Genomic DNA, 14,385 nt, shown 5'->3' with positions numbered 1-14,385 from the left:
CTCCAAAAGGCATCATTTCTCTGAATTTGTCTCATTCTACAAAGGTGTCTACAAATCCATGTGGCAGACACATGATTTTTATATCTATAATTCAAATTCATCCAAACCCTATGAAAAATCTGATTCCATTTCATCTCCGAGGGCCGTCGAACAGGCTGTTAAAGAAACGTATAAGCAGTTGGGCCAGATTAGCATATGATGGTCCGGTCATGCTAAAGAGTAGGCCCAGGTGATCGCCCACAGGAGCCCAGGCCCACCTTATCGCCCACAGGAGCCCAGACCCACTAAACTGTGCCTGAAGCTACACTTTAAAGAGTAATTTGTGGACGGAGAGTTGAGCATGGACTGGATGGCCAAGTGTTGACAAGAAACCTGTTATATATGTCTGATAAATTATCATATGATGGTCCGGCCAAGCTAAAGAGTATGTACCTATTCTGTCTGATAAATTATGCTATCTATCAATCAGCAGCCTCGAAGTACGTTGTGTGTACGTGGACTGATGTCCATATATCTCATCTCCATCATGTTCATGCCGACCGACCGACCAAATCTCCTGTCAGATTCGCATCATCATATATATCAATATCTGCATTGTATTATTTGTATATGTGGGAACAGGCCAGAACCTGGAGGACCCAACTCCAGATAATATATATGTGTGTGTACTAGAGCATCTGCATGCATGCATACACTGTGCATATATGTATAGATCGTCATCCTGATCAGTTCCTTGCCAAGAAAACAAAACTTTAATCATTTGTGTATCATATATGACAACATGCATGATGCATCTCACTAGCTCAATTAATGCTATCGCTGCTTCAGAGATCAGCTTGCTCTCTTGCATTGCCACTCTGCTCAATCATTTTTGGTGTGTTTCCTTCAGCTGTTTCCAAATGTTTCATGCAAAAGAAATGAACTAATTAATACGCTAAATATTATAAAAGTTAGCAAGATTCCATCATATTGATCGAAAAGAGATAGACTGCTAATTAACAGCTCGCCAATCGAGATTCCAGCAATATTCATACTCCCTCCGTCCAACAAAGGATGTCTCAATTTTGAACAAATTTGAATGCATCTATACACTAAGTCATATCTAGATACATTCAAATTTTGACAAACTTGAGACATCTTTTGTTGGACAGAGTAAATAACTTGCGATGTTCTGAACAGAGACCATATGATTTCCCTATACCTACGACAGAACAGAAAACCCCAATTGATCAAACACATGGGATCGGAAGTGAGAAAATTACTACTCCCTCCGTCCAACAGAAGGATGTCTCAAATTTGTCAAAATTTAAAAATATCTAGATGTGACTTAGTATATATATGCATTTAAATTTAGTCAAAATTGAGACATCCTTGTTGTTGGACGGAGGGACATGAAGTCTCTGCAGTACTCGATCAAGAGTACCAGTGTCTTGGTTATGATGGAAAACAAATAATTGTACGGCCAGATGAAATCTTGCACTTAGCTCAGCACATACTTTTTTCTTATGGTAAGCCCAGCAGTCAGCAGGTTGCAGGGTACATACAGATCTAAGTTCTAGACGAACAGAGATTTCTTTTTCGGCAGCAGCAACTGTAGCAGATCCAGGGTCCTGGATGCTCCTACCATGACAGAGCCCCCACGCACCTTTTGCCAAGATTTTCAAAGCCCACACAGATCCATATAGACTGTAGCCAAGTAAACTAGGCAGGTGTGGTCTTGTCAAGAGGGGACATATGCATATTCATCATCCGGCCACCGCATATATGCTGCTTATAAGCTTAGCTTAGCTACATCATCATAAAATTTTATAATTAGTGTATGCACATGATGTACCTAACCAGCAGCAGCTAGAAGAAGCTAGCCTAGAAAGAAGCACGTACTATACTACTACCATTTGTTGGGTTTCAGGGACACGTTGGGATGGGTGATATATAGCATATATCTGCTCTCTCTGAATGCATAGTTTGCTCTCTCTGATACATACATCATGTGTCAGGGGCGTACGTGCGTGTCCACAGTCTCCATCTGAGCAACATGTATGTCTATGTACTCTAGTCCATATAGCTAGAGCTTGTGGCTTGGCAAGTGCTCAACTTGATGATGCATGCATGTGTCCTCATGCCAGCCATGTATATATTATTAATTCTTGTTCTTCAATTATATCTAATATATATATTTACTTACCCTACATAGCTAGCTAGAGACCATAGACGTGGAGAGTAGCCGAGTAGGTCCAATCACACTGCTCACTAGCAGAGTGATCAGGTACTGTAGCATGTTGGGAGGAGATCGATTTATCATTTGCATGGTCTCACTTGCTGCTGACTAGAACTTCTACAGTGTGCCACTGACAAGTGAGCCCCAGATGGTTTCTTCCCAAGTTTGGTTCTAACTTTCAACAAACGCATCCTCTCTTTTCTATCAGTCCCTAATCATATCCTTATCTAGCTTAATCGCCAGCTGAAACCGTTAATTTTCTAGCTTAGTTAGTACTCTGTACTGTACCGGGCAAATCCCGGGCCGGGCTTCATAAAAGCCCGACGGTCGAACCTGAAGCCCCAACCCGACCCGGCCCGAAACACCGAAAATAGGCCATTTAAGCATTAAAATAATTATTTTCGAAATAAATAAATGATTCTTATACCTATTTTTCTAAAAATACCTGTTTTTAAGTCATTTCGAGCTTTTTCGGGCTGGTCTTGGGACTGGAAAGGAAGGCCTGAGCCCGACCCGGGACGTCGGGCTTGGGGCCAGGCCACCCATGCCCGAGTATACTCTGTACTCCTATGACTAGTACAACATGGATTTTATCTCCTAATTCCTATCACCATAGAGTACAATCAAGGACTACACCAGTAACCAATCCCCTTAATAAAGCAGGCCCTTCCGGCGTAGAGTGTGTACTAAACAAGCATGCATGCTAAATCGATGCTAATTCTGTTCATCCAAACCTTAACAGGCAATTACGTGCCTTCGATTCCATCCATCGACCCGCGCCATTAATTGGCATGCACCCACCAAACTAGCTAGTATCTGATCAAAACGTCTGGTAACGATCAATAATTGGTGTGTGTGCTCTACAGTACTGGCAGTACTAAGCTAGTCTTCCTTTCCTGATCACTCAGATTCACATAAGCTAGAGCTTTAGAGCTGTGGAGCTAGTGCAGGCTTTTGAGCCCTTGGAGCTATATATTTGCTTAGCCTGCTCACTCACTCTGAGCTCACATCTCCTATATACTCCTCTCTCCATCTCTATATATAAACCCTGCACAGCTAGCACTAGATCGAGTTATATATAGTGTATTCGATCATCAGTTAGCCAGCTCTAGCTGACTGCAGGGGAAGGGAAGGAATTAATGGAGAGGGCGGCGCCGGGCGGCGAGGTGAACCTGGACCTGAGGCTGCTCCACCACTCGACGGTGGCGGCGGCGGCGGCAGCAAGAAGGCAACACGTGACGCCGATGCCGATGCCGGTGCCGGCTGGTGGCGTTTCGGAGGGCGGCGGCGACAGGAGCTTCTCGTGCACCTACTGCCGGCGCAGGTTCTACAGCTCGCAGGCGCTGGGCGGCCACCAGAACGCGCACAAGCTCGAGCGCAGCCTCGCCAAGCGCAGCCGCGACCTCTCCTCCGCCGTTGCCGGCATCGCTGGGGCCGCGTCTTCTTCTTCCTCGCCGCCTTCGCCGGCGGACCTGATGATCATCGGCAGCAGCAGCTGGTACCCGCCGCCGCGAGGATCAGGATCCGGAGACCACCACGTTGTAGTTGACCAAGCAGCAGCAGGGTCGCCGTCGGCCGCGGCAGCAGCCGCCGTTGTCAGCTGGATCGCCGACGGAGCCGGCCGCCGCCGCCACAGTGGGTACCATACCCGCGTGCACGCCGGCGCCGAGGACGACGGCATCGACTTGTCGCTCAAGCTGTAAAATATTCGAACTACGGTTCATCCATGCATGCATCGATCGAACATCGAACGTATATGTCTATCGGGTCGACGTACATATATAAGATATGCGTACGTATGTCGATCTGTGGCAAGCATTAAGCACTCCAAGCATGCATCAATGCATGCATGGGACTCGTTGTTAATAATTGAGATGCTTAATATCTATCGATTCCCCAGCTAGCCCAGCAATTTAATTGCAATTGTGTTGGTTGATTATTAGTACGTGTACTGCTATATATAGAACGAAATGTTGTATATGCAGAAATAGGTTGACTGATCGTTATATATATAAATCGAACATTAAATTGCATGCACGATGATCATCGATCGCACAGTTTCATGCACCGAACCAGTTCACCCAAAAATTTCATGTGATGGAAAAATGAGGACAAGTTCAACAAGTCTATCGATCACCCGATCTCCATAGGTACCTTAATTTCCCTACAATCTGCAGTGCTGAATGCACCGCGTGTCTAGTCTGAGGGATATACAAGTGACCCGATCTACAAAAAGTTAACAACTACTCCTTCCGTCTCATATCAAGCGACTTTTTATATACATCCACATTTAGACAAATTTGAATCAGTTATTATGGGACGGAGGGAGTACAAATCTCACCGGAGACAAGGGATGGGGGTGCAAAGGATCGGCCAACTGTTAGGATTAGGCAAAGGCGAGAATAATGAGGGGAAATTATAACCCTTGGATGAAGATCCAAGGGCCATGTATGGAGAAGGGGAACCATAAATAATAACCCTTGCATATTTGTACTTCCCATCCGAACCTTGGGTAGGAGTAGGACACACCATGTGATTACCTTTCACTTACTCCTGTGGCTATCTAGCTCTCAGTTGCAGATCACAGCCGGGTCCACCCGTACTTCAGATGGTGTTACTTCTATGCATTTGCACGTACGATCGACTATCTCTTTCTCTCCTTTTTTACTTAGTGGTTGCTGGTCTCTCCTTTTCTTTGTCAGGTACTTTTGTGCAAATCACACAACACGCACGCAAAGCAAGGACGATGCAATTTATGGATCCCAATGATCAACAGATGTAAAAAGTTAGAATTGCAAGAAGTACCATGTATCTCACTGATCACTCTCAGATCTTCTAGTTGTGGAAGTTGGACAAAGAAAATCCTATATAGCATGCGTGTGGACTAACAGAAGACAATTGAAGCGCAATGCATGCTGATCAAGCAAACCATTTCGGAGGAAAGTCCAAGTGACTCTGTATGCTTGGCCAATTGACCAAATGTTCAGAGATCAGCGCAGCCCCACATGCAGCCAGCCGGCCGGCCAGGGCCAGCGAGTATGCACATCACGTTCACACATCACCGTAAAATGTGCCTAGCTTGACGTGTGCATGCATATGCAGCATGCAAGCACCAAATAACATGAGAAACAAATCCAAAGGTACTTTATTTTGTAAGTAAGCAAGTGGTATCATTGTTGATTTTTTGTCCCTGCATGCATGTAATGGTGGATTGTAGAGTTTGTAGCTGGCTAGGCAGGTTGACATGAGACACAAACGGAGGCCAGACATGCATATCTGAATGGAATCCTAGCTCTCCCACGGGCATGCAATGCAAGCATGCTGCTAATAAACGCTGCTATGCTGCAATTACGTGCGTGCCTTCGTTTGTTGGGGCTTTGAGCCCTTGAGGACTGATTCAGATATCTATCTTCACATGCACGGTCGACAGGGTGTGCTGCCGTCGTAAGAGGAAAATGGACAAAACTGGCGTGGGCCGGCCTTCCAACTGACGACTTGTCCCAGTCCATCAGCTTATATATCATGCATGTATAAAATCTCTACGCGTTACATGTGCATGCCTGATATAATGCATCGTCATTTTCAAAGTTCGTGTTCACTTATTTCAGGAGAGAGGGAATACGGTATATATTGCATCGTCGGTCGGTTAAAATTCAAGCAGCAAATACCTATAAGGCTATAACGTGTGCTGGCCTGGCCTGGGCAGGCATGTAAACGAACTCTGGTCTTCAGCCAGAAAACCAGGGCTGCAGGCTTTGATTAGGCAATGTACAGCTGGCGAACACAATTCCATGCTTTGGGTCTCCTCCTTTGAAACTTCCTCCTCGAGAAATTTCAGCTAAGCTACATATATGTAGAACCCTGCATTCCAAGTTCCAACGAGGGTGTGTCCCTAATTAAATCCGAAGGACATGCTTGAAGCGCAGACATTTTATAGTTGCCAAGTGTTCTTGCTGTCAGCATTTTTTTATGGACGAACTCCACTGGTAAGAATAACCTTGGAACGCCAAGCAATCGCAATCACTAGCTAGGTAAATTTACTCCGTAAGACCTCATTTCACGTCCATCAAAACTCACCAGAGTTCTCTTCATAATTTCCAAAGCAGCTGGTTGTACGCACTTGCGTATACTTCAGGTTCTCACTACAGGAAGTCCTTGGTCCCAGGGCAATCAGTCTGCAGACAATGCCTAGCTAGAGCTAGCCTCGACAGCGAGTTAACCTACCCAGTAACGTGCCCTGCCCATCGTCGTTTAGCTCGCCAGAGCGTTCCAAATTGGCAACAAGAGATGAGTGCATCGTGTGTACAACAAACCTGGGATCCAGAGATGTTTCACCCTTGGGGAAGAAGAGGCCAGATTCAGGCACTGGAACGGCGGCGCACGCCAACTAGCTTGTCAATCTCTGCTGCTGGTTCGTACGTACCTGCCGGCCGGCCCGGCCTCCGCGAAAAGGACCTTACATCGATCGAGCATGGAGGTCCTGTCAATGGGGAGAAGAGGGCGGTTCAGCTTAATTAACCAAGAGATGCAAAGACTTGAATGGAAGAGCCTGATGTTAATCAATCGATTGCATGCATCTCTCTTTGTGTGTTGTTGTTATACCAGTAGAGAAAAGAGGGGGTGATGATAGTGTTGCTGACTAGAAAAGGTGATGTAAACTCCTCAGACACTGGTTTGGACAATAAAGCTAGCTAGGCAGTGCTTATCTACTTGCATGTCTTGGGGTGAGGAGTGCAAGTTCATTCTTTACCAAAAGGAGAGTGCAAGCATTTCCAGTGATACCTGGACTGTTTGTTTCTCAAATCTAATATTCTTGGAGCTAGCAGTTCTAGAACTAATCTAGCAATGTAGTTACTGCAACAGAATTTCATTAAAGCTAAATAATTGACAGATGACTCTAGCCCTGCCAGTTCTCCTGCAGATTGTTCAATTCAGAATTGTGTTACAGATGACTAAAGTATTTTTTGGGCAACTGTTGGATATATAGGATAGGTACGGACGCCCGTTTGCTGGATTCTTGCAGTCGCAGGAAAGCCCGTTGATTTGCAATCCTAATTCTAGAAAGCCATAGTATATTTGGCCATAAGGAGTCAGGGAAGCCTGAGGAGATCACATTTGTAAAGCAAGAAGTTACTCGTTGAGTAAAGCGCCCCCAAAACATGACTAGTCGTCTAGCTTGGTCTCAAGAATTGACGCCGTGATTTAAACACCACAGCTAGAAATGAAGAAAGCAACATGTATGCACATCAAAGTGTAACAGATAACAACGCCCTTTGCACGGCGCAGACAAATGAGCTTACATTTTCCAAGTTAAGAAAAGTACTCTTACCTTTTTTAAGCAGATACAGGCTGATCATGTATACCTATGAGTATGACACGAGGGTACTGGAGTAGAAAGCTTGCCTTTTTTATACAACATCTAGAGAATCAATAGAAAATAAGCTAGGCCGTGCTATTTTGTTCTTTCTATAGTCTGAAACCAAGACTAGTGTTTGCCAGCCTGTAGAACATACAAGACCCCCAAATGCACAAAGGAAGGGTGTGAAATGAAAAGTGCCCAAGTTATATATTGACAAATCAAATGATGTCAGGCCACAACGGTAGATTCACCGGATTTTTAAGTTTCCTCTTGTAGACCAGAATGCAAATATATGCAAGTCTATAATTACTAGATCAATTAAACTATATATCATTGATTATAGCAAACTGGTTTGCAGTAACTAATCATTCACATGAGATGAAGTTAATAAAACATACTTTTGGCAATGTCTTGTTCCCGACCATTCAGTGAACACAACACCAGTTTGCTGGACCATCTTTCTGTAGCTAAGCATCCAGCTGCAGTTGATATGCAGGAGGAGAGATATGACTGTGAATATTACTACCAACGGCACAAAATGTGCTTACAGAAAGAAACATCAAAACAAGAAGTCATTGATCATTCAACATGCAGAGTGCAATTAGCTAATTTCTGGAGTGAAAGCACATGCATAGCTAATAGAAAATGTAAGCCAAGTGAATTGTGAGTAAACTAAATACATTGTCAAATCCAGGGCTGGACGCTCTCAGCACAGGAGTTTGGAGAAAACTTCTAGGTCCAGCTTCCCCTGATGAGCAGCAGGAGCAACCTCCCTTGCCAACCTCCCGACCACTCGCTCAATGTATACTACATACAGCCCATTTATGTTTTCCAGGACTTCCAAGTCTTTGCGTGTCTTGAGAATAGATCTGGCCCATTCTTCGAAAATTTCTGAATAAGAGTTGTATTAAGTGTGATCAAACTCTTGCAAATGAATTGTCATAAGATACAGTATATTCTGACACAATTTCTTAAGTTCAAATGAGCTGATCTTGATGAAAATTCTGTCATCTTGAATGCAATATAATTCAGTGGCGTATAGATAAAAAAAGACAGGGTGGTCAGGTCAAAGGAAGCACTAACTTTTGTCAAATTGCTCGCAACATAGCCAATTTTTCATGCAATCGGATATGAGGAACTCAATTAATTGAATCCTGCAGCATGAGAACAGGATGAGCATGCACAATGCCCAGTTATACTGTTAGAAGATTAAAACTAACAATAAATTATATAGGAAGCAGTAAGTATTTCAATTGAGATTAACAATTGGTGGTTATGCATCGTGTTGTACCTCCAACAGATGTTCAGTAAATTCTTCGCATACCAACTATTGGACATGTGGATGCCAAAGTGACAGACACCAACCAATAGGACTGAATAGGTCATAGTTTTGTCAATTAACCAGATTTGACAGCCAATTAATGTTCAGATCTGTTAGGTGACCACTGTATGTTAATTGTGACGTTTCACGCGCCGTCGCAAAGTTAATGGGTAACTGATTGTCCATTCAGAGATTTTTCACTGCAATGGAAACAGTAACCTCCCGCAGACTTTTTAATCCATAAGTCAAGACTAAATGACATATGAACTATTGTGCATGTGGTAGCAGTTGCCCTGCCCATACAGGAAACTGCTGCTAAGTTTTTCATCCAGATTTTCATGCTAAAGAGGTCAAACGGTTGTTGTAAACTGATGAAATCGAAATGGATATACAGGACAGTCATGATTGGAAGTGGAGAAGCTAAAACTCTTCTACTGTAGTCTAAATTCAATAGAAGACCAGTATAAACTTACATGATGAACATGTTGTCATGCATATCAGGGAAGGAACCATCAAACGGGTCTACGAGAAGTAATCTTTCTGATACATTTGAGATCTTTTGAGAAACTGCAAGGATTATCCGCTGACCAATGAACTCTTCATTTCCTAATTTGCGGAACAAGTGCTGCACAGAGAATTGGGCATCTGAGCATTCAACTGATCCTGCAGAATATTGAACAGAATGGAGGAAAGGAATCAATGTGCTATGGGTGTAGACTAGGAGCACACACACATGGCTGTCAAAACTCAGTGCAGAGTAGTCTGAAACCAAATGATCTAAAGTTGGGATGGAAATTACAAGCTAAATACTTCCTGGTGCACTGTAAACCAAAATATTAAGGAAAGCATAATGTGTTCCATGCTGAATGTCTCCCCGATCTCCCCCGCAAAAAAAAGAATATCTTCCAGATTAGAGCATCGATGATTTTTCATAGTTCAACTCAACACTCTCCTTAAGAGGGAGAGATGACCCTGAGTAAAACAATAGCAAGACCCATGGAAAATCAAGCCATATTGCAAAAGAAAGGGCCACAGCAAAAGATTTTCCAATTTGGAAACAATCAGCATGAACCAACAATAATAACTTGCGCGCCCAGAATCCTTGTCAACCTTTAACGATTCATTGCATCATTCCATCACCTTGGGTGCACTATTCAGAAGAATATAAAGGAAATATCCATAATTAAAAAGCATATCAAGTAAGTATAACCTGAATCTGAAGTACCAGTATTTTCAGGAATGGTACACATCCTTTTCATCAAACGTGCCACTAAACCATCGATTATCTCCTCAACCAGTTCTTTTTCCCTTTTCGATATTAGGATGTTCCTCAGTGCAGCTGAAAGAAAAGGTTCTTTATGAATCAATAATTAAGAATCACTAAAAGAAAAGGTGCGAAAGTAATTTCCCGAAGTCATACGCTTCATAAAATCAAATCACTGATATGTGGCCTGCATACTTTTTTGACAGGAAACAGCAGGAGCTCTGCTTTTGCATTAAGTAGGGAGAAAACAAAAGTTACAGCTTACAGAAAGATAACGCAAAAAGAAGTCAAATCTGCAGGAAGCAGCTCGCTGTACATGAACTGAAGAAAACTACGGCGCGAAGGCCTCTCTCAACATATGAACATCGTAACTGATTAAATCGGATAGCACACTAGGTGGCAGCTCTTTCCATTCAAAGACTCATCACTTCGGAACTTTATATTATTCAATTAAGAAATACTAGTCTAAACTTGGGCTGAGTGTGCCATTGATTTGAGTACTTCACACAACCGCACACGTGCCTGTTCTCATGGATTCATACAACACTGTACCATGATGGTTCAGCACAATGGAATGTAGAAGGCTGAATTTCAAACATACACAAGTTTATGTTTCTTCAGTCACATATTATAACCATGAAAGCAGCAATGTTGAAAATTATGAAAACAAAAACCTGACAGTACTGATTCTTTCTGATCAATAAAACAGATAATGCAGGCAAGCCAGTGTTCACCATTATTGTGCCCCTGCCCCCTATGTGATAAGCAATAATAGAACATATGCACAATCATACACAATAACTGAGTAGAATGAGTGGAGGGGGTATGGCCCTCAAGAGCTCACTGGATTGTGCATCATACTATGCATGGTTACAAAACATATCACTATATTTGACAACAAGTTTATTACAGCTCCACCAGTGGTATAACAATAGAACTCTGACTTACCCAAAATGAAGTCGACTGCTTGGTGAGAGAATGTAGCAAATGATGATCCAGCTTCTTTCTGCACATGTCAATCCAACTTTAGAAACACAAAATATGGCGTATCTTACTTGCAATGAGATTATAGAATTTTTACCTTGCCAAAAATGCCATCTGATAGCTCCACTAGGAAATCGATCGACAAGCTAAGCTGTTGTATCTCATCCTCCCTGTTGAACTCTGCACAATGAAACAATTGAAAACAAGGTTCAAGCACATAAAACTCTGCAATGGCGAGTAGTAAAGTCTAATGATCCAAACATATTAATGGCACATGGTTTATACACACTTAATTTAAAACACATTTCAAGCATAACGATATGTTTTCAGTAACACCCCACCCAGCGAACCACTGACGGGAAGAGATCGATCCGGTCTCCGTCGTTTCTCCATCCACCGTGCTGTTGCAATCGAATTACAGAACAGTTAAAATTCGAAAAAAATAACAGTGCGTAGAGGCCAATTAGTTCCATTCCGATCGAAGCACGAGCTAGAAAAACTGTACCCAATCTGAGGAACCTCCTCCGCAGAACCTCGTCGACCCAATGCTCCCCACCACCGGGCGGCGGCAGGCTCCCGCACCCGTCGAAGAAGTGGCACCGGCACGACGCAACCGGCGGCTCCAACTCCTCCCTGCGCGCCCCATCTGAACCCAACCCTCGTTTAAGTCACACACGCGAACAGAAGCTCTGGAAACCGAACGAATGAAGAGCAATGTACCTTGGAGGAGCTTGAGCTCCTCGCGGAGGCGGAGGATCTCCCGCTTCCGGTCCTTGGCCTGGGCGGGAGAGACAACAGGATCAGAGCGAGGTGGAATTAGGGTTCGTTGGTAAGAGGGGACGAATGAATGAAATGCGACCTTGCGCTTCCAGCGGACGAGAGGCGGGGACTTGGGGGAGGCGGCGGCGGAGGTGGCGGCGGCGGCGCCCGCGGGGGCCGGGAGGCGCTTGTGGTGGACGAGGGCCATGGCGAGCGCTGCCTTGAGCGACGGCGAGTCTATCCGCGACGACGAGGTGGTCGAGATCCACGGCAGCCGCGGCGGCGGCGGCGTCGGAGGCGGGCGGGAGGGTGCGGAAGCCATGGCGATTTTGGCGGCGGCGCGGGCGCCAGCGGCCTGCTCGGCCGTGTCGTAGGTGCCGACGCGGACGGTCGCGCTCTTCTTGTTCACCGAGTGGTAGAAGACCGCCGAGTACCGCCCTGAAGCCAGCTTCCGCACCCCGGTGAACCTCGGCTCCGTCCCGCCGCCGACGCCCTTGCTGCTGCTGCTGCCACCCGGGTTCGGAGACGAGACAGTCCCGGGAGGCGCCATGGGTGATCGACGAAATGAGTGACTGGTAGTATACTTCGCAGCCCCATTTGTTCAAAAAACCCAACGACAAAAATTCAAAATAGGCCGCAGTATTTTTGAAAAGAATTTTTTTATCGGATGTTTGAAAAGAATTTAAGGCCCAACAGATGATGTCAAACAGAGGCACTTTGCGCCTTTCGTATAAAAGCCTAACCCAAAGTTGCTGAATGGGCCAGGACACAACACAGTAGTTGGGCAGAGTATTGGACCACCCAACACTCTGGCCCGATTGGAATGGAGGCATTTCGCTCTTGGCCGAGCTGTTCTGCAGGTTGCAAGCTGCCTACTGTGAACTCTTCGCTCAAAAGAATACTCCGCCTGATTCTGAATTCTTGGCTCAAATTTATCTAAACATGGATGTATCTATTAAGCGTCTAGATACATGTAATATTTTGATAACAATTTAGGATCGGAGGGAGTAAAATATACTGTAAACTCTAACCCCCAAGTTAATCCCACATTTCCTTAAAAAAAGTAAATCCCATACACAAAAAGAAAAACATCATCCTGTTCATATAGAACTGAGAGTCCTGCATTTTCCTTGCAAACATTTCATGTTCCAAACAGGGCACAACTGCAAACAGCATCATCTTTTTGTAGTGTACAAGCACGTTAACGATCCCATCGTCTTAATCATACATCATCCTGAGAGTATGTCTGTCTATACATATATTACTCTCCTCACAACTCGATCTTCTAACGCTTACTTGCCGGGGACGAAGTTGGTGGCGAAGGCCCACGCATTGTTGTTAACAGGGTCGGCAAGGTGGTCGGCAAGGTTCTCGAGGGGGCCCTTGCCGGTGACAATGGCCTGGACGAAGAACCCGAACATGGAGAACATGGCGAGCCGGCCATTCTTGATCTCTTTCACCTTGAGCTCAGCGAACGCTTCTGGGTCTTCAGCAAGGCCCAGTGGGTCGAAGCTGCCTCCCGGGTAAAGCGGGTCGACGATCTCCCCAAGTGGGCCGCCAGCAACACGGTACCCCTCAACGGCACCCATGAGCACGACCTGGCAGGCCCAAATAGCAAGGATGCTCTGAGCATGAACAAGGCTTGGGTTGCCAAGGTAGTCGAGGCCGCCCTCGCTGAAGATCTGTGAGCCAGCCTTGAACCAAACGGCCTCGCCGAACTTGACGCCGTTGCGGGCGAGCAGCTCGGGGAACACGCAGCCGAGTGCGCCGAGCATGGCCCAGCGGCAGTGGATCACCTCGAGCTCGCGGTTCTTCGCGAAAGTCTCGGGGTCGGCCGAGAGCCCCGCGGTGTCCCACCCGTAGTCGCCGGGGAACTCGCCGGTCAGGTAGCTTGGCGGGTCGCCTGATAACGGGCCGAGGTAGAGCACGCGGTCAGAGCCGTACCACGGGCTGCCGGAGGAGCTGCTTGCCTTCGCCACGCTCTTGCGCATGGTGATGCGCCCGCCGCCGAGGACCGTGGCGGCGCGGGCCAGCTTCATGGCCGGGGTGGAGAGCGTCATTGTTGTGGCCGCCATTGCTGTTGCTTCTTCTACTAGATGGAGGAGAGAGCAAGCTGCTGCTGCACTAGATCGTTTTTGCTGCTGTGAGGAGTAAGCATGGCAATGCAGGGAGCTTAAATACCAGGCAGTGGATGAAGAAGAGAGGGGCCACGTCCTTATCTCGGAAATCACAATCTGAGCTGCGATTGGCCACGAGGATGGATGGGGTGGATGATGTGGCGCTGACGTGGCCGGCCACGTGGATGGGATGCGGCTGCCTGGATTGGGCTCTCTGGCCAGGACGGTCTCTAGCCGCGCTTGTGGTGGAGGAGCGCCGTCGTGTTGATTTCATGATATGCCACTTGGCAGTTTGGCACCTTTTGACTTGTTCTCTGCCAAATCCACAAGTAGAAACGTTCCTTTCTCCGACACATGCACTCC

General features: G+C 45.7%; 3 protein-coding genes across 9 annotated transcripts; 1 reads left to right on the top strand and 2 right to left on the bottom strand.

The window, feature by feature from the left end:
• Positions 1-578: 578 nt before the first annotated feature.
• LOC100846020 (protein MULTIPOLAR SPINDLE 1) lies at positions 579-12,496 on the bottom strand. Of its 7 annotated transcripts, XR_002964919.1 has the most exons (14): positions 12,006-12,488; positions 11,867-11,924; positions 11,652-11,792; positions 11,488-11,547; positions 11,244-11,326; positions 11,111-11,168; positions 10,109-10,237; positions 9,372-9,561; positions 8,661-8,731; positions 8,258-8,468; positions 7,976-8,056; positions 6,296-6,698; positions 1,497-1,788; positions 579-889 (listed from the first exon to the last, which is right to left on the bottom strand). XR_002964919.1 is itself a non-coding variant. In XM_014900207.2 (10 exons), exons 1-10 carry the CDS (start codon positions 12,453-12,455, stop codon positions 8,284-8,286), a joined length of 1,425 nt encoding a protein of 474 aa, XP_014755693.1. In that variant the 5' UTR covers positions 12,456-12,487; the 3' UTR covers positions 8,081-8,283. The 7 variants fall into 7 exon arrangements, 2 of the variants coding, with proteins under 2 accessions (XP_014755694.1, XP_014755693.1); XR_001406665.2 differs by lacking the exon at positions 1,497-1,788 and having other exon boundaries at positions 6,532-6,698; positions 12,006-12,496; XR_002964918.1 differs by lacking the exon at positions 1,497-1,788.
• On the top strand, positions 3,161-4,251 carry LOC104584262 (zinc finger protein GIS3). Its single transcript, XM_010238483.3, has one exon. It carries the CDS (start codon positions 3,358-3,360, stop codon positions 3,919-3,921), a length of 564 nt encoding a protein of 187 aa, XP_010236785.1. The 5' UTR covers positions 3,161-3,357; the 3' UTR covers positions 3,922-4,251.
• Positions 12,497-12,984: 488 nt separating the features above from the next.
• Positions 12,985-14,066, bottom strand: LOC104583754 (chlorophyll a-b binding protein of LHCII type 1). Its single transcript, XM_010237093.3, has one exon. It carries the CDS (start codon positions 13,978-13,980, stop codon positions 13,198-13,200), a length of 783 nt encoding a protein of 260 aa, XP_010235395.1. The 5' UTR covers positions 13,981-14,066; the 3' UTR covers positions 12,985-13,197.
• Between the last annotated feature and the right edge of the window lie 319 nt (positions 14,067-14,385).

Source organism: Brachypodium distachyon, chromosome 3 (assembly GCF_000005505.3).
Source record: "Brachypodium distachyon strain Bd21 chromosome 3, Brachypodium_distachyon_v3.0, whole genome shotgun sequence".
In the NCBI taxonomy this organism is placed as follows: domain Eukaryota; kingdom Viridiplantae; phylum Streptophyta; class Magnoliopsida; order Poales; family Poaceae; genus Brachypodium; species Brachypodium distachyon.
The sequence above is the reverse complement of the archived record's forward strand: the minus strand, read 5'-3'. Positions and strand labels throughout refer to the sequence as shown.

What these genes read in the sequence shown, in the direction of transcription:
- LOC104583754 (XM_010237093.3), bottom strand. Translation starts at nt 13,980, where the DNA reads ATGGCGGCCACAACAATGACGCTCTCCACCCCGGCCATGAAGCTGGCC.
- LOC100846020 (XM_014900207.2), bottom strand. Translation starts at nt 12,455, where the DNA reads ATGGCGCCTCCCGGGACTGTCTCGTCTCCGAACCCGGGTGGCAGCAGC. An exon ending in GAGGAGGTTCCTCAGATTGG is followed by an intron (nt 11,548 to 11,651) that starts GTACAGTTTTTC and finishes CGATTGCAACAG; the next exon opens with CACGGTGGATGGAGAAACGA. An exon ending in CAGATGGCATTTTTGGCAAG is followed by an intron (nt 11,169 to 11,243) that starts GTAAAAATTCTA and finishes TGACATGTGCAG; the next exon opens with AAAGAAGCTGGATCATCATT.
- LOC104584262 (XM_010238483.3), top strand. Translation starts at nt 3,358, where the DNA reads ATGGAGAGGGCGGCGCCGGGCGGCGAGGTGAACCTGGACCTGAGGCTG.